Source organism: Gavia stellata, chromosome 8 (genome assembly GCF_030936135.1).
Source record: "Gavia stellata isolate bGavSte3 chromosome 8, bGavSte3.hap2, whole genome shotgun sequence".
NCBI classification, from domain to species: Eukaryota; Metazoa; Chordata; class Aves; order Gaviiformes; family Gaviidae; genus Gavia; species Gavia stellata.
Window position 1 is genome coordinate 11,274,334 of NC_082601.1, and position 26,606 is coordinate 11,300,939.

The 26,606-nt window shown below is 44.8% G+C and overlaps 1 protein-coding gene across 1 annotated transcript in view; it reads left to right on the plus strand.

The window, feature by feature from the left end:
• Positions 1 to 1,026: 1,026 nt before the first annotated feature.
• Positions 1,027 to 26,606, plus strand: part of ESYT3 (extended synaptotagmin 3) — a 33,660-nt gene continuing 8,080 nt past the window's right edge. Inside the window, exons 1-15 of the mRNA XM_059820491.1 lie at positions 1,027 to 1,311; positions 7,511 to 7,552; positions 8,463 to 8,597; positions 9,141 to 9,217; positions 15,895 to 15,961; positions 16,560 to 16,649; positions 17,736 to 17,791; positions 20,691 to 20,811; positions 21,798 to 21,971; positions 22,485 to 22,567; positions 23,012 to 23,060; positions 23,721 to 23,810; positions 24,675 to 24,737; positions 24,832 to 24,900; positions 26,138 to 26,203. Of these exons, the coding sequence (XP_059676474.1) occupies positions 1,027 to 1,311; positions 7,511 to 7,552; positions 8,463 to 8,597; positions 9,141 to 9,217; positions 15,895 to 15,961; positions 16,560 to 16,649; positions 17,736 to 17,791; positions 20,691 to 20,811; positions 21,798 to 21,971; positions 22,485 to 22,567; positions 23,012 to 23,060; positions 23,721 to 23,810; positions 24,675 to 24,737; positions 24,832 to 24,900; positions 26,138 to 26,203 (1,467 nt within the window). The remainder of the gene's footprint in view (positions 1,312 to 7,510; positions 7,553 to 8,462; positions 8,598 to 9,140; positions 9,218 to 15,894; positions 15,962 to 16,559; positions 16,650 to 17,735; positions 17,792 to 20,690; positions 20,812 to 21,797; positions 21,972 to 22,484; positions 22,568 to 23,011; positions 23,061 to 23,720; positions 23,811 to 24,674; positions 24,738 to 24,831; positions 24,901 to 26,137; positions 26,204 to 26,606) is intronic.

The window sequence follows — 26,606 nt, forward strand, 5'->3', positions numbered from 1 at the left end:
AAAGAGTAGCATTTGCCTGATCCAGGGAAAACTGCGGTGGAAAACACAGTGTAGAACCGTACAATTACAGCCTGTCTCTTCAGGCATGTACAGAAAGGTATGGAATTAATATTGCTGCCAGTAAAAGCATCTCAAAAAGTGTCTTATGGTTCCCAAATAATGCCGCATTCCCTAACGCATAATCCTCAGTATTTCAAAATCTGAACCCCCACAACATCCCCCTCAAAATCAGAAGAGCGGGAGGAAAAAAGTGCTCTTATTCTTCCAAGCAGCAAGTGTCCAGAACCAACAGAAACAGGTTGTTTCTGCCTCATAGCCTTCTATATTAGCAGCAAGCAACCACAGCAGGACGTGGTGAGGTCCGCTGGAAGAAACGGACCGGAGTAACGGCTGGAGCGAGCCAGGCCCCTCCAGGGGCGGCCCCCCTTTCGGTGGTGGGTGATGCCACATCTTGCAGCCTGAAGCGGGGCTGCCCCTGGGCAGGTGGGAGCCACCCCTTTTCGGCAGCAGTTCATCAGCTGGCCGCCGCCCTGCCGCGCCTGCGACGGCCTCCCTCACTCTCGCCCCTTTCCCCGCTCGGATGCGACGACTGCCCCCCACCCGCAGGCTACCGGCAAGACCGGTGCCGGGTGGCCCTCGGGGAAGCCAGCCTGGCCGGGAGAGCCGCCTGCCCCCTGCGCGCGAGAGCGGGGCGCGCCCCGAGCCCGGCCCGGGCAGCGGCGCCTCGGCGGGGCGCTCGGCGCTGCCGGCCCCGGCCCTGCCGCCTGCCCCCGCGGTGCGCTCGCTGGGGGGCGCCAGGGCGCGGCTTGCCCCGCCGGTGCTTGGCGGCGCGCTCGCTGGGGGGCGCCGTAGCGCGGCGGGGCGGGGCGGGCCGTGGCGCGCTGGCGGCGGGGCCGGGCCGGGCGGGTGCCCCCGGCGGCGCGGGGCGCGCCTCCCCGCCGGGCGGAGGCAGCTGCCGCAGCGGCGCGGGGACGGCGCTAGTCGGCAGGGGCGACCCCTCGGAGTCGGGGGGCTCCGGCGCACGCCATGAATCCCGCGGCCGCCTCCCGCCCCGCCGCCCGGCGGGCGGGCGTCCTGCCGCGGCTGCTGCTCTCGTCCGCGGCGCGGGCGCTGCTGTGGCTCGGTCCCGTCTACCTGGCGGGCTACCTGGGGCTGAGCGGCAGCTGGGTGCTGCTGGGGCTGGCACTGTGGCTGTGCTGGGGACACAACCGGCGGTGGAAGCGCGACCGGTTGGCTGCCGCCTTCGCGCTGCTGGAGGACGAGCGGGAGGCGGTGTGCCGGGGCCTGGCCGCGCGGCACCTGCCGGCTTGGGTGAGTGAGGACCGGCGGGCGGAGGAGCGCTGCGCCCTCCGCTCTGCCGCGCATCCCCCCGCAGCAGCGGCGGGAGCCCCTGGGAGCGGGGACGCTGCGGGCTGCCGGCGGCGGGCGTGCGGGCGGCTGGGGGCTGCGTGGCTGCGGAGCGCCCGGCGGTGCGGCGGGAGCAGTGTGGAGAGCGGGGTATTCCGTGGTGAGCAGCCAAAGGGCAGGGAAGGGAGGTGGCAGTGATGCCTTGGACCGAGCAGTCACGTCTCGGGCTTTGAAGCCTTGCTTAGTAAAGTGAGTACCGAACTGGAAGTTGTTTTAGTCCAGGAAATGTGCATGTCGCTTGCAAAACAGACTGCTGTATCCCCAGAGACATCTTCTTTCACATACGCGCTGTTGCATTGCAGCTATTTTCATGTAGAGGATACTTATTTTAGACCTTTTCATCTAGAAAGTTTTCCCCCCTTCTTTTTAGTGTCATTTAAAAAAAAAATATATATATAAACATAATATTCTCTGCCTGCTAAAACCCAGATATTTAAAGAGCCATCTCTTGATAGTATGGAATGCCAGCCCCTGTTTGTTCTTCACATTTGTTCCTAGCTACTGTAGGTTTTAAAGTGAAGAAACTTGAAAATCTAGCTGCACATTTTATTCTACGTCTTTGGTTATTTGTTGGGTAGCCTGGGTTGGCTAATGGAAAAGGATGATGAGGGTTTCGGTTTTTTTTCTTCATCGTCATTTGCTTAGCATTTAAAAACATGTCAGGGACCGGTAGGGAAATGCTTTTCTTGTAAGAAAGACAATATCAAAGAGCTCTATTTGTAAGGAGTGTTGCATGGAGACATTTATAGTCAGCAAACTGTTTTATATAACCTACAGCACTTGGCTCTCCTTAATACTGTGGGAAATGAAGGAATTTGGCACTTCTGAGAAGTGAGGCCAGGGTCTCCTAGCAGAGCTGGTGCAGCTCCCTGCACATGTTCCTTCCCACTGGGCACAGAAGTCTGTATCTGAATGAGGTTTCTGCTTGTTTGTGTTGACAGAGCATTTAAAACAACTCAGAGCATTAATGAGTGTGGTGGTGTCAGCTCTTGCCCTGATGCTGTGGGAATAGTGTGTTTTATCCTCAAGTTCCCTGAATCTTGGTAATGAGAAATTGAGTCTTTTAGTCATCGTTGAAAAATCAGAATAGCCCCCCCAACACACGCACACACGCACTCTCAAAAGTTCTTCGTTTTTGTGGTTGAAAGTGTCAGGCTTCATTAGTGGATGGGCCGGTGGTCGATGGAAGGGATTATTGATTGCTCTGTGCTTGGCACTCACAAGGCCGCGCCGAGAGCACTGTGTTCCCCAAGCGCAGGAGGGGTTTTGAGAAACGGGGAGGCTCCAGCAGATCCCACTGAGGCAGTCAGGGGCTGGAGCACCTGGAGTGTGAGGAGAGGCTGCTGGAGCTGGGGCTGTTCAGCCTCCTTCAGGAGATCCTTAAGGGGCATCTCACTGCTGTCTCCCACCGCCCAGCTCACAGAGAAGGTGGAGTCAGACTCGCTCCAGAGGCCTTGCTCCTGACTTTCGAGTTCTTGGAGCTGGCTGGAAGGCAGGATGTAGGACCTAAGGATAAAGGGGCTGCGCCATGTGCTTTTAGGTTTAGCTTTTATCCATATTGCCACTTCTCCTTTCCTTTTCTGTGTTGGTAACTTTTGTTCTTCATCACTTGGTGTTTGCTTTCACACTACGCTTGATGTTTTTTTTTAACGTCCCATTTTTAATTTTCCTCCTATTCCCTTACTCCATCTGATCTCCTACTTTTGCCCTGTGCCAGTCTTGGAGGCTGATTCTCACCCGCTGTCTATTCAGTTTATTCTCCATGGTGTCATCTTTTTTTATCTTTCATTTTTGCCTTTAAGTGTTCATGAGCCTTCAGTTGAAACAGCTCTAAAAACGTCCCTTGCATTCTTCTCTCCTGACACACAGAGGTGGGAGTGGGAATACAATTCAGGCTAGGGGGAGCATGGGTTGGATTTGCAGTTGTAATCCTAGGAAAGGTGCGGAGGCATGAAGCAATGGCAGTGTCTTAGGGGATCGGTAAATAGTTGTCTCCTCATGTGCCCTGTAGTAAAATGAGGAGGATCCCTCCAGTGAAGAGTTAGGACCAATCATTGATTGCGCTAGTTGGTTAAAAACCGTTCTCCCTGAGAGCAGTGCAGTGGCTCCTTCAAATGCGACTCAGGTTCCGCTCAGTCCTGGTATCAGTTGTTAGGAGATGCATTCGTAGTGCAGCCTTTCCTTCAGGGGGGATGCTGGGAGGGTTTCCCTCATCTACTCAACCATCTGTTTCAGGGAGTTTGCAGGGTTATTTTGCAGCATCAGTTTCTTGGCTGAAACCAGCCAGTGAGTTTGGAATAGAGGCATTCCTGTGCTAGACAGCTTACGTGGGCAGGCTGTGCTTCCTTAGGAAACCAGGCTGGAAATCTGCTCACGTCGAGCAGAGTCAGGTCTGTGTCTTGGAGAGGTGAGACTTTCTGACTTCAGCCTGTGCAGCTTTTAGCCTGACTTTTGTAAAACCAGTCAGTGCCCGGAGCAGAGGTAGCCAGGCTTCCACCTTTGTTCTGGCTCCTGGGGGTTCTGGTGACTTCTCCATGTTGCTTTTGCAGCTGTTAGCAGGTTGCAGTTGAGAACATCCAAGTATGCTGGGTTTCTTCCTGATGTTAAACTCCTTTTACCAGGAGAAATTGATATTGCTGGGTACAGAACAGTCCTTTTAAAACTTTGTCTGCTAATTCCTTGTTCATACAAAAGGCTTGTTTAGACTTTTTTTTTTTGCCCCTGCACAGGGAGATAAAAAACCCCAAAAACAAACACCAAAAACCCCAACAAAACCCCAACCAAACAAAAAAAGCACCCCTGATGGATAGATTCCTGTGTTGTATTTGAACAGACTGGCACTGTTGTTTCAGACATAGTTTTTACTATTGCTGTGATTGTTGGTGTGGCCTGCCCTAGGGCAAGGTGGAGCCGTGCAGAAGCTTACACATTTTCTTTACTTGCTAGTAATTAGCCCTTACCTAGTGGTTTTGATCTTCAAAGCTCTTTTCAAATGCTAAGTAATTTTTGCAGCATTCCTAAAATATTGACAAGAAGTATGCCTGCTTTTGTAGATGGGGAAAGCTGATTTTGATAGTGTGACTTGCCCAAGGCTACAGAATTAAGCCTTATTCTGGGATAGTGTTAACTTTGGCAGCTCTTGGTGGCTGGTTCTGGGCTTAGTAGGAAGTGTTTTGGGGCTTCTCTTACCTGTGCTGTACTGATGACAAACCTGAGGATAAGACCTTGCTGCCAGGGCTCTCACCAGTAACAAGGGTCAGAAGTGAATCTGAAGTCCAGAGCATGTGGTTAAAAAGTATGGAACTGCAGATGGGTTTTTTTCCAAAACATATTACAGAATCACAGAATCACTAAGGTTGGAAAAGACCTGTAAGATCATCAAGTCCAACCATTAGAAAAAAAACCAAACAACCAACCCACCACACAAAAAACGACCCACACCACACAACACCATGGGACATAAGTTCTTGGAGTAAGCTGTTGGGTCAAGAAGAGAGCTTGGTGGTGTCACTGGGCTGAACTAGAGCAGAACTCATCTTCTGCTAGCGGGACATGCATGTTGTGGGAATACCCCATGGGTAAGAAAGGCTGTGTTCAGAACTTGTATCTTACTAGTCAGCAGATAATCTAGTTGCAACACTTGGATGCCAAGCTCTGCTTCTGCAGAACTGCTCATTGAATTCATACCATCGAGTGCAGTTGACCTTTGATATTGGGAACCCACTGAAATTTGGTGGCCTTTCATAATAGGCAGAAAGCTGTTTTTCACCAGAAACATGTAGCTGGCCAATTACTGTGGTGTTTGCCTCTGTGAGACCCCTGTTGTGTTAGCCAAGGAGCTCCTGGTGGTCTTTGGTACCTTTCAGCTACAGCAGTGCTATTTCTTCCATCTGTCAAAGGAAACTGAGGCACAGAGTGCCTGGGTAGGAGCTGTGCTGCTGACACATGAATGAGGGGGTGTCAAGTGGGATGGAAACGTACCACAAATGCCTGCTAATCCTATCACAGCAATCTGAGGTGTGACACAGTGATACGTGATTCATTGCGGTTGCTTTTGGAGTTTGCCCTGGGCTGCCTGGTTTTGGTGTTTGTGGCTCAAACAGTTAATTCAGTTTTGCTTTTTCTTGAGGTTGGTCTAGCTGCTGCCTCCTTCTCACGGTTTTTGCCCGTTTCCTGATGTTCTTGTGTGTTGTTCCAGCTCTCCTCGGCCACTGGCTTGCTTCTTGGTTGCCTCTTGCAGTTGCATCTCTAGCAGCTTTGGTTTTAGTGAATAAACCCAACCAACTTTAGTGGTTTATATTGTGATACACCAACGTTAAGGGGAGAAATGTATCTCACAATATGGTCTGCAACTGTCTCATTGGGATGTGGTGGCCTAACTGTTGCCCTGAGTCCTGGTTTGTCCTTCCATTTGGGTCACAACCCTCTCCTCACTGTAAGGTCTTCTGAAGGACAGCTCGCCACCCTACTTCCATCCCTGCTCTACCCTGCCTGTGACTGATCTGGGGCTGTGGCACAAATGCTGCAAGACACTGGCGCTTGGCAGTTGCGTTGGAGCTGGGGACCAGTTGCCTTCAGGCTACCCAGGATTTATGTGCCCTGGCGGAGGACCTTTTGGTGAAAGATGAAAGGCTGGCAGGTGAAGTGGAGGTCCCCTGATTCACATAATCCGCCTCAGTGTAAAATGTCAGCCCCGTTTTATCAGTATTGATTGTCCCTTCTGGTGCGGTATTCTCACTTTATCATGCAAATAGATCTGGGTAGGCTGACATTTCAGTGAACTTGCGTCGTCTTATTTAATGCAAAATTTGCTATTTAGAGCATCAAAAGAAATTGCTTATAAAGAATATGGTAATATCACTTTGGGTTTTTTTAATGTAATAGTTGGAGATGATTTGAAGCATTGTTTGAGCAAGGGAAATGGGCTCTGAAATAATACATCAAGCTGGAATAAAAGGCAAGCTGCTGTCCTTTCCATCCAAACATCTCTGAGCACCTCTCTGAAAGCTGCTGCATTAAACAGCAAGCCTTTGACTGAAGAGTGTAATTCACAGCTCTTGTATAAGGAGGTAATGTATTGTCCTACCCAATTACTATTATCAGGCTAGATGATAGTCGAAGGAGTTGTTTTGTATTCCGGTGCACTTGTAGAGCTGAGCAGGGCCTGAATGCCTGTTCTGAGAAGCTGCTGCACCATCCTTCCCTTCTGCAATGACCTGCTACCAGTTTGTCGCACTGGCTGAAGATACCACATCCATAAGACTTTAATGTGTGATCGTAGTAAGGTGATTGTGGCTCTTCACTCAGCAGTTTCTTGGTGAGGTCTGAGAGATCAGTTAGTTACTTGAGAGTGGCTTCATATCCGACTGTCCTGATGGTGATTAAACGAGTCATCACTTGAGGGAACTGTAGGGATTTTGTAATGGACACATACACTTCTTGTTGGCATTTGATGTGTCCAACTTGAAAACATGATGCATGAGTGACTACTTAATTTTAATTTGTCCTTAGCATCTTAAAAAGCTCTGAGAGGTGAAAACACTGGACTGTTACACATGATAGTGTATGCTAATAGGCTTGAACTCTTACAGTGCTTCTTTTCCCTGAAGCCATTGGCACTACGTAAGTGTTAGTGGATAAATGCTGTCGGACCCAATAAATTGAGTTTCCCAAGCAGGTTCTTGTTTTCCACAGTGCGGTGTCCTGGTTGAGATGAGCCAGTACAGGAAACAGGTCTTGCACGTCTAGTGATCTTGAAGAGAAGCAGGTTCTCGTGGCTTCCCAAGGCATGACCAAGAGAACGATGAGAAATCTAATGCTGCTTTACATCACGAACAGGATATGACACTTGCTTTAATCATATAAACGTTCCCAGAGGCATACTGGTACATCAGTGCACGTGTGTTCTTTTGCCTTTTACTATTTTATTTGCCTTTTACAATTTTTCAAGGAGGTAGTAAATTATAAAGGATATATGTATGAGGGCGGAGGGTTCTCAACTTACTCTAAAACTTGTTCCACGCTCTGTGGTATCTTTTGCATGTGTTGCAGTATGCCGAAACAGATGGCATGTGGCACTCACTTTATTTTTCCTTGCACCCAGGTTCACTTCCCTGATGTTGAACGAGTGGAGTGGCTGAACAAGGTGAGGAGCTCTGAACTCCAGTTTGTGAGGCAATCTGCTCTGAGCTGCATCACAGCACAAACTCTGCAGGCCAAGTCTGAGAAAGTTATCAAGTCGCTACAATACATCTCAATCACATCAGTGTCTGTACTTAAGTCTTGGAGCCACTTAAGTATAGAGTTGCCACTGAGGTTTTGGTGAGAACCAAAGGTGTGCCTGGTTGATAGAGGTTTGATGAATTTGACCACAACACTTCACTCTGAGATTAAAAAAAAGCATGTGTGTGTGTATATATATAGACGTGTATATATATAGACATGTATATATATGTGTATATACATATGTGTGTAGATATTATTATTATTTTAGCAAAAGTAGTGACATCTCGTCTTACCAAAGAGGTTCCCAGAGAGCTCTGAGGCAGGTGTTCCCATCAGCAGAGGTGTAGTCAAGCTCTCACTGGAACTGGGCTCTGGAATTCAAAGCAAAACAGCTGAACTTGCAAATTAGCATCTACGAACTATCCTGTTTTTCTTTTTAGCAAACTTTCTTTTTGATGTAAAAGCTCATCTCGCTCTTCTCTAAATAAACCTAACTCCAGGGAACTTTGTGACACTTCAGAGTAATGAGGGACTATTGTGCTTTAGAGGCTTTAACACTGGGCTTTGGTGGCTCAACCCCTGTGGTTAGAAGCAGTCAATAGACTCTCTGAGGCTGAAAACTCACCCTTCAGTTCCTAAAACAAATTCATTTTCTGAGGAACTGAGATGGATCCTTCCATAAAGATGACTTAAGACCACAAATGTGACTTGGTATTTTAAAAGGCCAGACATTAATAGCCAGGTTTTCTGTGATGTGTGTGTCTGTTTCTCAACAAAAGGTATCGTCTACAAAGCATCTTCAGTGTGTTTCTGCTTTTGCTATTCCTTAGGTCCTTGTACAGGCTTGGCCATACTTTGGGACAATCATGGAAAAAACATTTAAAGAAGTTCTTGAACCAAAAATCAGAGCAAAGAATGTACATCTGAAAACATGCACCTTTACCAAGATCAACTTTGGCGAGAAGGTAGTGCGAATCCTTTGCAACACTTGCAGTTCAGTATTTCTGAAAAGTGCAAATGCAAGTGGAGTCTGATGTTCAGCTCTTTAATAGCTCTGAGTGTTTAACAAAATGGTATTGGTACAACACTGCACCCTCCTTTGTTTCCCTCCTCATGTTGACTTAAGCATCTTCACCGTGAAGGAAAGATCATATAGGAGACACACAACCCTTCCCACATGCTGCCAGTATGATGGGACTGGAGATAGAAAAAGGGGCGCGTATCCACATTTCTTTCTGTTACACCCTTGCAACAGGAGTTTTCGGTGCTTCCTGAGGCTTGCAGCATGGGCTGCTTGCAACCAGCCCTGTATTTGAGCACTGCCAAGGCTGTTCACACTACCTCTTTAAGGGAAAAACTTGTGTGGTTTACTCATACTTTACATGCGGTTGTGCAAAGTCTTTAATGAATGCTTCTGTACTCAAATTGATTGAAGTGAGTAGTACTTTTCACTTGGGCTTAACTTGAAAGATATTGACTATGCCATATCTTGTTTGTCTTTATTTCAGTGCCCTAGAATCAATGGAATAAAAGCCTACACCAAAGAAATCGACAGAAGACAAGTTATCCTAGACCTGCAGATATGGTAACATTTGCATAATTGATTTTGGAACTGTATTTCCTGCTCTGACAGCTCTCGGGCATGGAGGCACTTGATCTGTCTATTGCCCCACTATGGTTCCTCTTCAGTCCAACCTCTCCAGTTCTTCCAGAACTCCTTGCACTATTTATTTTTTAATGCCTTCCCCTAGATTAATCCTCTTGTTTTACTCACTGTTTGTTCCATATGCCACCTAACACATCTGCTTTTTTTGATTACAGCTGTTCTCTGAGCATAAAACTGCCTCTAGCTCTGTTAACAACAACATTAGATAAAATATTTGATACCTTCCAGGCTGCTTTGAATGAGCTTGTGTGTTTTGTTAACATCAGAGCCACTGCAGAGCTAAACTCTCTCCTGGTTTAGCCTGGAGAATGGAATTACTGGGGGAATTACCACTTGCATGCTGCTGTAGCTCTGTAAGTTTAGTGGGTGATTGAGCTGCCTAATTTAAATAGCTTTTCTTCATCGTGGTGCCAGGAAAAAGCAATGTGAAATTACGGAGTGTCTTGGCAACAGCACAGAGCTGCTCAGAACTGTGCCTGCTGCTTAATGTGGCAAGGGAATGGCAGCATCCCCAGCCCTGGCAGAGCACTATTGCTCCCTGCAAAATGACATGCTTGATTTTCAGCCAGATCATGTTGTGCTTCAGTGCTGTCAGTGAAGTGCTCTTTGTAATAGCCAGACTAGTTTTAGGGCCTTTGGCAAATCGTTCATAATTTCCACGTTGAAATCGAGGGATTTGATGCCTTTAAGGCTCTACAGGAGATTGCTGCTGTTCTCTCTTAAACTACTTCTCCAGGCTGCTTCTCCCACATACTCATTTTCACTTTTAACGATCTTCTGCAGAGGGATTCCCCCACCTCCTCATTCTTGTCCCTCTGGCAGACCCATCAGCATCTCTAAACTGGCCAAACACTTCTGTTCCTCATCCTGACGATGACTTAACCTGAACTGTCATCTGATAACCCAAGTATTTTCTGTATTCACACAGGAGTATTAAGACTACCTTGTCTCTCTGATGGGGATCTCTTCTCCTGGGCTGAGTTAAGGACCCAGCTTCTCTTACATTAATACATTAACGTTGGTTTCTGCAACTAAGCTGGGTGTTGTGCGTTGTATGGTGTCCGCAGGAGGTAGTGTATTACTTTCAGGAACAGGGAGAAGCAAATCTATGAGCAGTGGTGTTATTTACCTGCCTTTTTCTGGATTGCCAAAGGAACATGTTTTTTTTTTTCTTTAATCAAAGAAAAGGGCAATCTCCACTTTTCTGGAGTGAGGCAAACCCCCATGACAAAATAGGCTTTCTTAGCTACATGAATAGCAGTGAGTGTCTGCACTAAGTGCAGCTGGTGTTGGGAGAAGAGCTGGTTAGAGGAGGTGGACTTGAGCCGCCCCAATGTGGGGCTGCTGCCCTTTGCACAACCTCTCTGTTGCTGCATGCTGGTGAGGTTTCAATGGCTGGATCTGTCCACAGACCTGGCATCACGGCTCTGGAGAAGAGAGGGGTGTGCTGTGGGTGCCAGTGTGGTGCACTTTGCAATGCCGAGACCACAGTGACTGACTTCCCTCTCTTGGGTTAGGTTTCAGAGAAGTGTAGCTATGTTGCAGTGGACATTAAAGGATTAACGTGTCTGCATGTTATAAACATGAGTCCCTTGCCTTGGTGCTTGCTAGCTGTAATTTTGTGGGAGTTCCCTCGCTGGTGAACCCACGTGAGCGTGGCCTGTTGGCTGGCTCACCACTGCATCCAGCCTGGCCAGGGCGACTGCAGCAGGGAAGGCCAAGCAGCTGCTTCACGCAGGGTGCTGTTGTCCTGGTGGACAGCACTCCTGCCTTGGCAGCAGCTCTGCCTCACTCCAGTGCTGAGTTACCCTTTGTGTCAGGCAGCGTCTTGCGTCCAGAAATCTCAGCATGCTTTGTAAATGCTTCTTGCTTTCAGTCTTGCAGCAGTACAGGAGGAGGGATTTTTTTCCTCCAGTTTTATCAAGGAGGGGACTAGTCTCTGAAGCTCAGAGTCTTTGACTCAGCCAGGGAAAAACACAGGAAAAGGACCCGAGTAGAAAAAAACTTTCCCTCTTAGCCTTCCTTTGTGGTCTGTGTGGAATCATTTGTGTAGTTTTAATGGCCACTTGTAGACGTATGTTCCATCATGTGTTTTGTTTAATCTGTGCTCCTGATCTCCATAATATGATGCAGCACTGAATGCTGTGGTTCAGGTCTGTGCCATGTGAAGAAGAGCTTCCTTTCCTCTGTGTTAAATTCATGATGTGATAATCACAAATTGCATCCTTCGCTTGGGAACTGTGAAAAATAGCACTTAGAGGTCCCTTACTTGCATGGGCTGTAGCTGTCGGCAGAGGCAGTGATGCAGTAGATCTGGTGTTGCATGGAGTTACCAAAAGGAACTTGAGAAGCTTCTTTAATTACATCTGTTAACAACAGCTTCCATGTCCGTAGCGTCAGAGCATTGGGAATGGTTATGTAGAGCACTGTCTCATTACAGTCTTGACTGTCCCATGTGAAAGGGTTATACTTGAGTTTTTGGCAGGAAAATCAAGGCTCGGAGGTGATTACTTGTGAGGCACAGAGACCTTTTGGCAAAGGCAAGGAATTAGGCCATAAGTCTTCTTTCAAAATCTTTTGCTCGGTCCCTGAGATGATGCACCCAATTGGTGTAAATTAAGTTGCGTAAATTTTGTCACAGCTTATAGGACTGAGCAGAAATGTTGAGATAATCACTGCTTACCCTTGGGTACAGACAAAGTTTGTCATTTATCTGTCTGAAGGTCCTGGTGTCTGTGTTATGTTCATCTGTCCACTTCCCTGCACAAATATACCTGATCCACAGCTTTCACATGACACATAAGAAAGTATCAGGGTTCTTGCAGTGGCTAAATGAAATAAGAGATCCCTGCCAGACTGGGATCTGAAATCCCCAAATCTGAAATATGAGATCCGAGCTGGAAATAAACTGGTACTACCCTGGGATCTCCAAACAGTTTGCCCTAAATCTAAATTGTGAATCTGTCCCTTGAGTGTAGGGAGCTGACAGTTGCATTCTCCAAGTGAATTAATGTCAAAGCATTCCAGAAATGTTCTCCAAAAGTGCGTTTTTCAAATTGGGAACTTTTTAAGTGCAGCCACTTGACCTCCTACAGCTGCTTTTCTTCCCACTAATTCTGCAATTGCCTGAGCTGCTGTAGCCATGTAATCATTGGTTATAATCATCAGAATTTCAAAGTATTTGAAGGCACTGTTGCCTCCCAGAAGAATATCTTGCAATCCAGTTGCTTCCTATTTCATTAATCTGATTTACTACTCATAATCATTTTTCATTGGAAATGTTTTGAATTTTCATTTCTGTGCTCTTTTGTGGCATTTACAGTACATGAGATGTCATAGAAGAGTAGTGTAATAATTAATATGTATATATTTGTGGTGGGTTGACCTTGGCTGGATGACAGGTGCCACGAAGCTGCTCTATCACTCCCTTCAGCAGGACACAGGGGGAGAAAATTAGATAAAAACCACACTCGTGGTTCAAGAGGAAGGCAGTTTAATACAGCAAAAGCAAAGGCTGTGCACAGAAGCAAAGGAAAACAAAAGATTTATTCTCTACATCCCATCAGCAGGTGATGTCCAGCCACTTCCCCGGAAGCAGGGCTTCAGTACACGTAGCAGTTGCTCCAGAAGGCAAACCTAAATAACGAATGCCGCTGCCTTCCTTCTTCTCTTAGCTTTTATTGCTGAGCAGATGTCATATGGTATGGAATATCCCTTTGGTCAGTTTGGGTCAGCTGTCCCGGTTATGTCCCCTCCCAAGATCTTGCCACTCCCAGCCCACTGGTGAGGGGGGAATGCTGGGGAGACAGCCTCGATGCTGTGGAGCACTGCTCAGCAGTAGCCAAAACACTGGAGTGTTATCAACACCTTTCTAACTACCAATACAAAGCACAGCACTGTGAGGGCTGCTATGGGGAAAATAAACTCCATCTCAGCCAGACCCAATACAATATTAATTAAAAATATGTATGCATTGCAATTTACTCTCAAAAGAGAATCTCTGGACTTCCTAACTGGCAAGTTTTCAAATCTGGAAAGACAGTCTCTGTCATGTAGTGCAGAATTGGAGAAAGTAGTCAGAAGTAGTGTGCAACAATACCTTGAGCTTTGGTGGAGTTTGGCTTAACTAAGTTTGTAGGATCTTACAAGAAACTAAAAGCATTTTGGAAACTTGTCGGTCTTGAGCAGAAAAGGAACTCGGGAGCCTGACTCAGGCAAAGGGGAAAGGCAGAGGTGGTCTAGTTTCTCTCATATCCTGTGGTACTTGGTCATGTTTTCTTGTCTCTCTTATTTGTCTAATACTGCTTGGTTGTTTACCCAAGTCCGAAGTCAGGCAGACTAAGCAGTAGTCTGCTTTACAAGGCACTTGATAAGGCTGGACCGAAGGGGGCTTTTAGCGTGTGGGCCGATGAGAAGATGGGGCCCATGGGGAGTTACTTTACAGGGGGAGAACTGCACGTGCCTTTTCTAAAGGGATACGTAGGCATCCAGGTTAGCCAAACTTGTCGGTGTGCTCTTGTAGCATCCCTGCCTTCAGCCAATGGATTGCCATTGTATCATAAACACTGGGCCCAGCTTTTCCACCCAAGTACAGAAGAGATACAGATATGTGCACTTGTACAAGCTTCTCCAGTTCTCATCCGTGGCACAAGCATGCATATCTGCATCACCTTGTGCAGCAGGTGATTTAGGGGAGAAATGGGTGGTTCTTCCACCCTTCACGGGTGGGTAAAGCATGGTCATGTGGATAGCAGCAGCGGGGCAAAGGAAGCCCTACATGCTTTTGAGTGTCAAGGCTTGAGTTTGGCTCAGGTGCACTCTGTCTGGGGGCGGGCAACAGAGAGCACAGCAAGGTTACGCTGGGCAGAGGGGGCAGATGAAAGCATGAGCAGCTTGGACTGGAAATGAGGAGTAAAACTAAATGGAACAAAGAGTGCATCCTTCCTACCAAGCACCTTGGTGTGGTGATGCCTGTATGAAGCAGACTTAAGGATAATTAAAGGCTCAGGCTCTGATAAAAGGGGTAAAGACTTCTGTGACATCTAGACTCTAAAACATGATTGCATGTATTGAAGTGTTACTGGAGAAAAGAGACAGGACTGTGTGGAAAGGCATAAAGGTTGTAAATTGAAACACCACAACTATTATTTGTTGTGTTGGACACTGGCAACATCTGAATTAATTCCTCTTGGATTAATTACTGCATATTAAGGAACTCATTTTGGCTTCTCATTTAGACTTTTATTGTGACAAAGCTCTATTAGCACCCAATGTAATGAGCTGTAAGATAATGTCAAAATTGTAGAAATTAATGAACGTAAAAATAAGTTTGTTTAATTATGTGACTAGCTTATAAGGAAGATTGTCTTAATTTTGGCATGGCCTGTGAGGTTGGTTATTTAAGAAATGAGAATGCTCTAACATTAAAGGCTTTAATTTGTGTGTTACGAGCTTTTTAAATTGTTATGTGACTATCTGTAAGCAAATATTTGAGAACTTTGCTTGCAAAGATGGAGACAAATTCACAGGGTTACACATTCTTGGCATTTTTTTGGGGGGGCAGGGAACCTGCCTATGTGCAAATTATAGTGTGAATGAGTGGCAACTGCAGCACTATTTGCCCATGTACACGTGGTCAGAGCAAAAATCTTGTCTTTTTTCTTTGATTATGGGGTGAAATTATGCATGCAGGCAGCAAGTACAGCACATTCACTGTGCTGCCATACCTTTACACCCTGGTTTACCCGCAGGGTGTTTGTGTGTCTGGATGCAGAAAGAGCTATTTCTCAGAGAACTGAAAGGGAACTTGGTAGCTCCCTTCAGTTGTTTTCTGCCAGAGGCATCAACAAATCTGCTAGGTTCTGCTCCCTGGGGAGTGGCTATCGGTTTCTGCATAAGGTGATGTTTGTACTTTTATTAAAGTCTAAGGTGGTTTCCAAATTGTGAACGTACCACACTCGGCATTCATTTTATTTAAAGCCTGATGTTCTCCATGGCAACTGACCAAAATCTGATCTAAGTTGTTGTCTTTTAATTCAGCCTCAAGGAAACCAGGTTATTTTTAGCGAGGTACTTGTCCTTCAGGTAGGCTTTTGGGTTGTGGTAAAGGGTGATCTATGGGCTTTTGGGTTGTGGGCAAGGTGAGGACCCCATATGTAATGGCGGGATGGCTCTGCATCAGCTTGGGAGCTGGGTCAGCAGGTTGTGGGGTGGGATTAGGCCTTTGGGAGAGAAGGGAGCAGGAGGGCAATTGCTGTGACTTTGAATTTTGAATGAGCCCGTTGATCCCCTCCTTGCAGTTGGCTGAGACAAGCTTGCTCCCAGTCTTAAGAGTGGAAAAGTAACCTTGAAATACAGATGTTGCTTTGACATTTTGCAGGTAGATCAATATCCCAGCTGACTGCAGGGTTTCTCTTGTGAAGATCTGACCCTTCTTCAATGTGCTCAACTTTCCCTTTTCAGTTGCTTGAAAATCTGTCTCTGCCTATGGGGTCATGTTTTTAATCATGAAAATAATTTCATTTATACTCTGTACAGCCCAAAATTTCTCATTGGACTATTGCAAACTGTGAAATAATGTGAGAATTTTCTTTCAGTTACATAGGGGACTGTGAGATTCACATGGACATATCGAAATTTAATCTTGGAGTGAAAGGCGTACAGGTGCGTGCAGTGCTAATGTTGTCTGTTCAAGGCTCTGTGTAGCAGGAGGTAGCTTAACTGGGAAACCACCAACTAACAGGCTTGGAATGATTGGCTTTATCTCCTTGAGTTTTGGCTGGGGAAATGATGCCTTCCATGGAAAGCACCTAAATACCACTGTTAAGCTTCTTAGTGTGACTCTTAAACAGGGTCAGTGCTAGAGCATCGAGCTCATGTGGGCCAGCTTCTGCCACTGGAGTTCAGAGGAGCTGCATGTAGGTAGAGAACTTCAAAAGAGCCAGTTCTGCTATGGTGTTCATAAACTGGTGTATGAATAGACCAACAACCTGTTCTGAAATGTTGAAAGCTAATAGGCAGATCGCTCCATTGTATGACAGTCAAGATTGCAGAGAGACTCCACAAACTTAAAGAAAGCATTGTCTGATATCAATAGCAATGGTTTGGAGGGGAGGAGGTTATTATTGTTGTTAAATTCTAAATAAAATTCCTTCAAGTAGGATTTTCAAAATTATCTCTATCACTGAAAAGCTCACAGTTTTGAAACTACATCCTGAGAGTATCTTCAGACTCAGTTTTCCTTGGTCTGTTCTGTTTGCAGTTGTATGGGACATTGCGGGTGATACTGGAACCTCTTCTAACGGATGCACCTTTTATTGGAGCGGTGACCTTGTTTTTTATGCAGAAACCGGTGAGTCAGTAGTGAACTGCACTCTGCAGCTGTCTTGCTTCGTGGTCTGCCTTAATGCATGGATAGGTGTTCAGTGAGTGACACAAGCTGTCCATCACTGGTAACCCAAACTGCATGACAGTGAATGCCTCACAGTGCAAGTGTTTGAACAGCAAATTCCTAGTTGTTCAGTGCTCCTCTTGAACTCCAAGAGGACAGGAATGAATTTGCCCTATGCTTTTGCAGTAGTACCTAAAAAGTTACTTATCAAAAGTTACTTATCACTCTAAGAATGGGAGGACTTTCTGATGGTGACAGCACAGGAGCCATTTCCTAGGTCTTTGCTGCGAGGTTGCTGGCAGGTGGATTTTAAATATTCCCATTTGTAGATTTTAAATGCAGTTATCTTGGGGAACCATTCAGTCATGGTCATGCTTTGAACGCTTGCCTGTTTAAGGTCACGTGCCTTGTAGTTGAACTGTGGTTTGATAAAATACAAGAAACCTTGTAGTCTTTTAAGAACCAGTTATCTTATAGCACACAGCTTTGCTTGCTTCTGGGTTATCCTCTACTTGAGTTCATGGAAGTCATACGTTTTTGATCTTGGATGAGGTGTTTTTGTGTTGAGATGTAGTAGCATTATTTTAGCACATGAAAAAAATATTTTGTTCATTGTGTGAATAGGAATACAGACTCCTGAAGTCAGGTGGTGTTTGTAAATCCCCCTGCCTCAGGGCGTAGGTCAACCCCTAAGGGAAAGGATGACGAAACAGCTTCAAAGTCTAAGTAGAGCTGTCAATTTACTATGCGTGACCCCAGGGCATCTGCCAGTGGCCATTGCTAGGGGCTGAATGCTGTGTTTCTCTGTGCTTGCAGGATAAGTCCCAGTGATACCCTCATTTCAGGTATGGCAGGTAAAATAGATTAGGGAATTGCTACCACCTGTTGATTTTAATGTATAGATGCAGTCACTTACTGGTGCAGATCTTGCTTTCTTTAAACAGCCGGCTTTGTTTTAGAAGCATTTGCTTCCCCTTTAAATTCTACCTTTGTTCTGAAATAAATTTTAATGGTCCTGTATAATTTTTCTCCCTGATCTTGTTGTAGCACTTGGAAATCAACTGGGCGGGCATGAGCAACCTCCTGGATGTCCCAGGGATTAAGTGAGTGTCCGTTTTGCTTCACTTTATTCTTTAAAAAGCCTTCGGAAGTTGGGATGGCTTTCTCCAGTAATCATCAAAGTTATTCTCAACAGTGGTGTGTAACAGGTGTTACACTGATAGTCATGCTATCATATCTGGCTGTGGAGTTCGCAAAACCTGAGGAGGGTGCTTTTTACATTCTATCAAAATTGCTTCAATCACTTCATTGCATTTGGGGCTTAGGATGGAAATAGTAAATCCCCAAAACTACAATCATCAATAAAGTAAAAATCCCTTCTGCTTCCCATGTGCCAGTTACTTATAAAGGTAGGTGAGCAGACCTAGGTGACAGGCAGTCTGTGCTTATGTTTATTTACCTTAAAGTGATAAAAGAGTAGGTATCACAGAGTTGCAGGCCCTCTGACGAACTGAAATACAATCTGTGATAAAGAAAACTGCACCAGATTTATGAGGAGAAATGTTCTTCTCTTTCTGTGTCATCTGCTCATCCTTTAGGTTCTTCAGAAAATGTAGCTCTTCCCCAATGCCTTTTGGGTTGATCTTGTACATAAAATTTGCACAGCAAGTATGAAGATCTTAGCGGTTTTCAGTACTGTAAGTTTCAAACTGTTTCCCCAGATTGGACATTCACTTTGTCCTTGTTCCTTAGTGTAAGGAGGAAATTCTGTTACACAAGAACAAAATATATTTGGTTACTGAGCCATTGCCTTTCTCCCTTTAAACGCAAATGCAGACACTTCTGTTCCCCTCTCTTCCCCTGCAGCTCATGGTTTGCAGTCTCATAGGAAGTGGCTGGCTACTTTAGGTGCCAGTTTATGCATTAAAGGGCCTCTGAAGACCTTTGATGTTGAGTGAGAGGAAGCTTTCTTTTTCTCTTAATTTGAGGCCAGAGTGGCCTTTTGCTCTGAAGTTTGCCCTGAGAGCTCCAGTTTTTATCAGAGGAATGAATCTGTTCTTTTCTAACGTGGTTTCCTTAATCCTTGCAGGGAGAAGGTTATGTAGGTGTTTCAACCTACAGCCTCTCATATAATTAAGTGCAAATTTGGTGTCCTAAATTTTCACTCCCTGGTTCTCTCACAGGGTTTTGAACCCCAAAACCCTTGCTTGTTCATCAGCACAGCACATGAAAGCCAGGAGCAAAACATGCCTGGCAGTGAATAGGCTGAAGTACAGGTTGAACAAGAGCTCTCCTTTTCAAATGAAACAGACTTACTTAAGAGAGTAAAGAAGCTGGATGCAGTCGTCTGTCCTCATGTACAAGCTGTGTTTGGTTGGGTGTACCCTAAAACTCAAGAGAAGGAATGATCCTGTGACCTTCTTGTGGGAGTGTGATTCTGTGACAGGAAAGCCAACAGCCTGACCAAGGGCTTTCAGGCTCCTGGTTTCACATTTGGAGTGGGGGAGGACTTTCCTTCTGTGTGAATCCAGCCTCATCTGTGAACTGTGACAAATTTGTTGCACAGTCTTACCCTGAGAAGCTGCCTTATAAGCACTAGATTTATCAAGAGAATGAAAGTCTTTCAGATGTTTGGAGCTCTTGGGTTTTCCTCTTAATATTGTGTTCTGCTCATGATGAGTTGTAGTACTATACTGAAGTCCTCTCTTTAATTACTTGGAGAATACAGGATGTCTGTGATAGCCATATACTTCTTGCTTAGGAGAAATAGGTCAAATTAATTGTCCCCGCCATACAAATAGAGCAATTCTAAAGAAAAGATTTAAACTGAAAAGCTAAAAATGTGTAAGTTTTAATTAGACTGAAAAGTTCCCTAAACTCCAAGACAGACAGTACCCTCAGTTCAGTCCGTGTGATCTCCTGTGTGTCAAAGGTCCAGTTACCTCAAACAAGATTTTCCTTCTTAGTGCAAAATACACCAAGATACAGAATCTCATCTTTTGCTTGGTCTTCTATTAAAAAAAAGCCAAACTCATTTTGTTTCGAATGTGGCTGGCTTCTCCTTCCATTTTACAGCAAGGTCTCGGCATGTGGCCAAGAGCAGACAGCAGTGTGCACGGGGGCCATGTTCTAAATCTAAAAACAAACTACCTCAAGGTCTTGAGCCCCCTGTGAAATGCTGAAAATTCCGGATTCCCTCCTCACCTTGTCTGTCTCTGGTGTCAGCATTCCTAAGGAAACCCAGAAGGCACATGAATTTGTATGACTTGCTTGGGTGCGTGACTATCTCATCATGTGGCCTAAGCTCCCATTCATCGTTTACAACCTAGACGCCAAATTTACATCCAGCCCTAGTAGCCCTACACTGGAACACCCCTGCGTGCAAGTGGACACTTGCACCATGTGTTCGACAAGGCAATGGCGATTATGTGCAGAACGATAGGGAATAATATTGAAAGGGATCTTGAGAGGCTACCCCATGCTCATATTCTCCTCTGCAGCAGCTCAACTAGACGTGATTTATTGACAGGAGACAGCCTAATCTTCCGCAGTGATCCACACCCACCTTTGGTGATTGGTTCTGGTGTTGAAGTGTCCTTTCCATTTCCTCTTGTTCTAAGATAAATGTCACAAACATGAGTTTCTTCTGTCCATGTGCAGTTGTACTGCAGAGTGTAGGCACTCTTTCATAGAGTCATTTAGGTTGGAAAAGACCCTTAAGATCATTGAGTCCAACCATAAACCTAACACTGCCAAGTCCACCACTAAACCATGTCCCTAAGCACCACATCTACACGTCTTTTAAATACCTCCAGGGATGGTGACTCAACTACTTCCCTGGGCAGCCTGTTCCAGTGCTTGATAACTCTTTGGGGGAAGGTAGGCAGTATCACTCATTTCTCAGTGCCCATTTCTTTCTCTGTGCCTCCTTCTTTCATTCTAACTGAAATTGTGATCGATTGTAGGGATTTAGGTTGCCTTTTTGTTTTTCCCCACCTGCAGTGTAATGTCGGACTCGCTAATTCAAGACTTCATTGCTGCACGGCTAGTTCTACCGAACAGGATCACAGTGCCTCTGAAAAAGAACATGAACATTGCCCACTTGAGGTTCCCTATCCCACATGTGAGTGTGTTTTTTTTTTCAGTGAGGGTGTTAATCTACCTGAGCATGCATTTGCCGCAATGTGGATGCATGCAAGCTCAGTGTCTTAGGTTCCTGCATCAGCTGTTTCAACCTGGATTGTAGGCTTTCTGTAGGTAATATTTCAGAAATATAAAAGCAGATGTTGGATAGTTCAGAATTTGGGGGGGTGGGCGGGCGCGCGCTGGGACATCCTACCCTCTATACATGGCATAAGCAGTCTGTTTAGACACTGAGCTCATCTACCAGTTTAAACCTTTAGTCTCATTTGAGAATACCACCAATCTTCAGTTAGAGGAGGTAAATACATGAGCAGTGAGTGTCAGGCTACTTGATTTTTTTACTAATGCTGTGAAGGGGTGTAAATAGGGAGCTCAGAGGGTGACATATCTTTGTTACAGAAAAAAATTCAGGAAAAAAACCCAACAACAAATCTCCTAAGTGCTTGACGTATCCAGATCTTTAGTCTCCTTCATCCATCAAATACCTAATATGCTCATTAATGAGGGTAAATATAAATGAATGACAAAGGGATGCTCCCTACTGCAAAGTTGCATCACCAAATTGAAGTTGAATGGCCACTCTGCAATAAAATAAGAACCTACCAATGGGTGCTCAGTTCTTCCTCCAGTCAGTGGGAATAGGTCTTTACACTTGATTTGACTGTGGCTGTAATCCTGAGTGCATATGTATATTTCTGATTTAAAAATAAATTGAATATTTCCTACCCGATTATCTAGATTGGACTGTGTATCTGTTTAAGGTTGTTTTTTTTCTCTAGGTGAGTGGTGGAAAAAGTGTTTTAATACAGCTGTCATTGGAAATACACTGCATCAAAATACATGTCTTTGCAAAACTGTCATGGTGACTACCCTTGCTGCCTGAAATAACTAGTTTTAGGAGGTAGCATATTATAATTATCCAAAGCTCACATTTTCATGACCAATTTTGTATCTTGTCTTATTCAGGGAGTAATAAGGGTTCATCTGCTAGAAGCTGAAAACCTTGTCCAGAAAGACAGTTTCCTTGGTGCAATCAGGGGGAAGTCTGACCCGTATGCTCTTCTTCGCGTTGGCACGGTGCAGTATCGAAGCAAGACAGTTTCCCGAGATCTTAATCCCATTTGGAATGAGACCTTTGAGGTATTGAATCTTTTGATCTTTCCATCTGTAGGATGCACAGCCGTTTACATCCCTGTGCTTGGAGGACCTTCTCTTAGCTGACTGCACTGGAGCAGGTGGACTTCCTTGTTATTTGATTGAGGCATTTCTGTTCCTTTAAACAAGTTCAAATTTACATTGCAAACTTGAAATGTCGTTCAGGTTGATCTGTTTTACATATGTGGGTTTTTGGAGGAGGTGCAAAGCACTGCTTTAAATATCAATCAGTGCTGTAGTCTGCTCTAGCATTGATTCTTCTCTGCTTATTAGGGATACCAGTTTGAGGGGTTTAACTTGTAGTTCAAAACAAGCAAACTGGTTTTGAAATATTTTCAGCTATAATCAATTGTATTTGTTATGCAATTAGCCACGAAACAGCAGGGAATGTCCTTAATGTGTTATACAGCGAAGTGTCATGTTCTCGTCCACAGCCTGAGCCTATATCAACCTATGTGAATGCTTTTTATTTTTAATCAATACCTCTTTCTCCTCCAGTTTGTTGTGCATGAAGTGCCTGGTCAGGACTTAGAAGTGGACTTGTACGATGAAGATCCAGATAAAGATGACTTTATGGGCAGGTAAATTAGCATGACCCTTGCTTGGGGTATAGTAACCTCTGCAGCGGGATACCCAGATCATTCATACGAGAAACTTAATATTGAAGGAAACTGTTCCCTTTGTCCAAATATTGATACCAAGTTGCTAGTTCCTAGTGCAACTAACTTTGAACAGGGTAGAGAATGGTCCCAGACTCCTGCAGGGAATCCTAGGAAACCATTAGAAATTATAGTTACTACACGACTCGAGAATGACTTCAAATTTATTTTGGTTTTGGAAGTATTTCAAGGAGGAGACTTCAGAAGTGTAAGTGCGTTCCAGTGCACATGCACACAGGTAATGCGGAGAAGTTATTTGGAACAGATTTGAGTGTGGGCTTTTTTTGGAGGTGGTTTCTTTTTCCCCCAACAGCAGTATGTTGTATGCCTAAATATACACTGAAACGTTTGCTTTTTGTCTTTCAGCTTGCTTATAAGCCTAGTGGATGTAATGAATGACAGAACTGTTGATGAGGTAAAGATCACAGCTTATTTCTAAATGTGGTTGGTGGTATGTGCTTACATGTACTCATTTGTTCTCTCCCTCTGCTACTACATTGATTCCGTGTGCTTAAAGCTTCCTTGCACACTTGCACTGTAGTATTTTCACAAAAAGAAAATACCCTCACTCAGAAAACTTGAAGTAGCCGTTACAATAATTTTTACAGTCAAGCTCTCAACCACAGACAGCCCTGAGGTTACGCTGAGCCAGCGGTGGGGTATCTTGTGTTGGTATCTCGTGTCCTGTATGTACCAAATGTTTTGTACAAGGCTACAGATAAAGTTTGGTGAAGCAGTCTGATTGCTGAGGGGAGAAATGATCCGGTCTTATTGTGCTTCATCCTGCAACCCAGGACTCTGCAAACAATGCCAGAATGCCTGTCTTGTGCTGCTGCTGGTTGGAAATATCCATGTGCATGTATATGGGTATTTTCATATATGGTATTTTCATTTTTTCTGGCTTGTGTTTCTAAGTAGATGGACATGCTACAATCTAAGTGTCAAAAATGCAAGCTAAGGCGCTCAAAGTGCAATTCGTATTGTCTGTTGTACGTAAGTCTCGGAGACTGCAACACGTATATCAAAATTATTCTGCCTCACAGTTCTCAAGTTACTCTTTGTTGTCTCTGTTTAGTGGTTTCCCTTAAGTAAGACAACAAGCGGACACTTGCATTTAAAACTGGAGTGGCTTTCACTAGTAAATGACCAAGAAAAGCTACATGAGGTGAGTATATTTGCTTAAAGGATTCAGATACTCTGATCCCTGTTCAGCAAACAAAGGAGTGTGTAAAATTAGGAACCCCAGGCAAACTCATGGGAGTTTATTTTTGTCTGACAAAATTTTGGTGTGATTTCCCCCCCGCCCCTACTGAAGAGGAAGGGTGTTTGCTTGCCCCAGGTCCCTTGGTAGTTCAGGAGTAACTCAAGTCTGGCAGCTCTTTTTGCTTGAACTAGCAAAGCTTTGTTTGACTCACTGCAAAGTGTTCTCTCACAGTTCCTTCCTTTGATAATTTTTCCTTCCCCCTTCATCTAGGATCTGTGTAGCACCCCTGTCTATAACCTGTACTAGTCATAGGCAGATACCACCACTGGTGCTTGGTAGGGCCACAGTTCCAAATGGTGTCTTACTTGTCCAGCAGAATTGCTTGGATAAAGCCCATCTCCCAAGGATGCTGTTTCTTCATAATAAAGCAAAAACAACTGAGTTCCACTGAAGTGAATAAAGTTTGTTGCCAGGCTTTGTTCTGCTGACACTGGATTACTGATGTTGATTTATGTGGTTGAGCATGTGCTTAGGTGTCTTGCTGCACTGGGGAATCCAACCAGTTCTGCACCAGAGAGATTGAAGAGCATTAGGGCCAGTGAATTGGAAAGACTTACAGCTCTTCTTACTGGTCTGCTTAAAACTGTCGTGCAGTATTGGCTTGTGCTCCTGTACATTGCAAGTTTTAGGAGAAGGGTGAAGAGCTGCTTAGCTTTCAGAAACTGTCCATTGAATTTGTGTTGTGCATTACATTGTCCTTGATGGGTGATCATGTCTACCTTGTGTTGTGTTTTGTTTTGGTTTTATCTTCCCTGGCTTTCGCAGGATAAGAAGGGTCTGTCTACAGCTATTCTGATAGTATACTTGGACAGCGCCTTCAACCTTCCAGTAAGTACAAACCACATGCAGGCAGCCTTCACTCCTAACCTTTTTTATAAAGTCCACAAATTAATTTTTTTTAAATACTCTTTTACTAATTCAGAAAAATCACTTTGAGTATTCGAATGGGGAATGTGGAGCAAAGAAGATCAAAAATAACAAGTACCTCAAGGTAAAATTTATATTCTTCTCCCATGCTTGCAAAACAACGTTCTGGATTATGTGGTATCGTAGCAACTGAAACTAGCTGTGGTTAAAAAGAAATAATCTCTCCATTGTCAGAATCTAAGTGACCTGGGGTTCAAAATAGTGATCGAAAGCCCACCTCAGTGAAAGTCTAGGAGGTCCAAGGGGAAGTGCAGTACAGAAATACTTGATTATGTGTGGGGTTGTCTTTATTTTATACTTTGGGCAGAGAATCTCCAGGCATCAGACCAAGTCATGTTATCCTTTCTGCTGCTGCGGGGTTCTTTCCATGCTGAGCTGTTCCAGATTGACCTCCCACATTGGGATGGGAGGAATGTGCTTGTTTGTGGTAACCTTCCTGTCCATTGGAGAGCTGACCACCGGATTCCTTCCCCCTCAGTTTTAGAGGGATTCAGAAACCACTCTGTCATTCATGACTCCTCTCTTTGCTTCTGTTTACTTTTTCCCCCAGATACTGCATTTTGCTACTGTGATGTAAATGGTGTGTATAGGGAAGAATGTCTTTCTCCCTTTTTTCGTGAACAAGCTACACACAACCACAGCTCTGAGCAATGGGTAAAGCTTCCCATTCTCTCTGAGTAGCTCCCCTCCTAAATGAAATCTTTACAATTTAGATGAGTTACCAGCACTGTGATACACAGCACATTCGATACTCCTGAATTCTGGACTTCATTGTATACATTTTCTATACAGTGTTGTGCCAAGACCGGATCCTCAGCCTTGACTTCTATAGCGTTAGTGCAGAGAAGCACAGTACAAGACATTCAGTATTATTGCTTCTTGAAAGGAATTGTTACTTGATGCCAAAGAGTCACTTCTAGCTGCTTTACAGCAAGTCCTGACCCTTGGAAACCAATTCTGAGAGCCCTGTTTCATTCAGGAATGAAGAAGACTTCCCACTGAGCCTTCAGCTATCTTCTCTGTCTCCTCCCAGCTTCTGACAAATTTTTAACTGCTCACATATTGAAACCTAAATACATAAAACTTTGGCTTAAATATGTACTCTTGATGGTAGAGGGTAAGACTGTGCTGTGTTATGTCTTTCCTGTGTACTGCACTCTTCAAATGTCCCACATCTGCAAACTATTGTTAGCTTTCCAGCAACTTATTTCAAGTAAGAGTAGCGGTTTGATATTGCTTCCTGTAAACTATAAATGTCTCTTTTTTTTCCTTTTTTTTTTCCCCCTTGTATTAAATGACAGAAGACGGAACGAGAACCTTCCTCCTTTGTCCTCCTCACAGTAGGAAACAAGACTCAGAAAAGCAAGGTGAGGCTGTTTGACTCTTCTGCTTTCCTTAAATACTTTCTATTGTATGGGTGACTATCTCCAGGTAAGGAAGGGTAGGACTAGTGAAGCTGATGTGAAGAGCTGTAGTTATGGTGATAGCTGCAGAGGCTGGGAAGTGGGGGTCAACCAGCATGTGGAAGCCCTGTGTCACTGAGTTGTGCTTGATTAGTGGGTGTTTGGTCAGCTGCTGTACAGATGTGTGGTTTAGTGCTCATGGCCATGAGGTCATGTTGGTCAAGATACTCTAGTTCTGTGACGGTTGAAGAGGAAAAAATGATAGGTCTCCAGTCTGGCTCATGCTTTCTCAGGGCAGAGTGTCACTTGCATCAAACTGGCATTCGTTCCCTCAAAGTCTCCTGGCTCCTGTGTTTCACAGATTTTT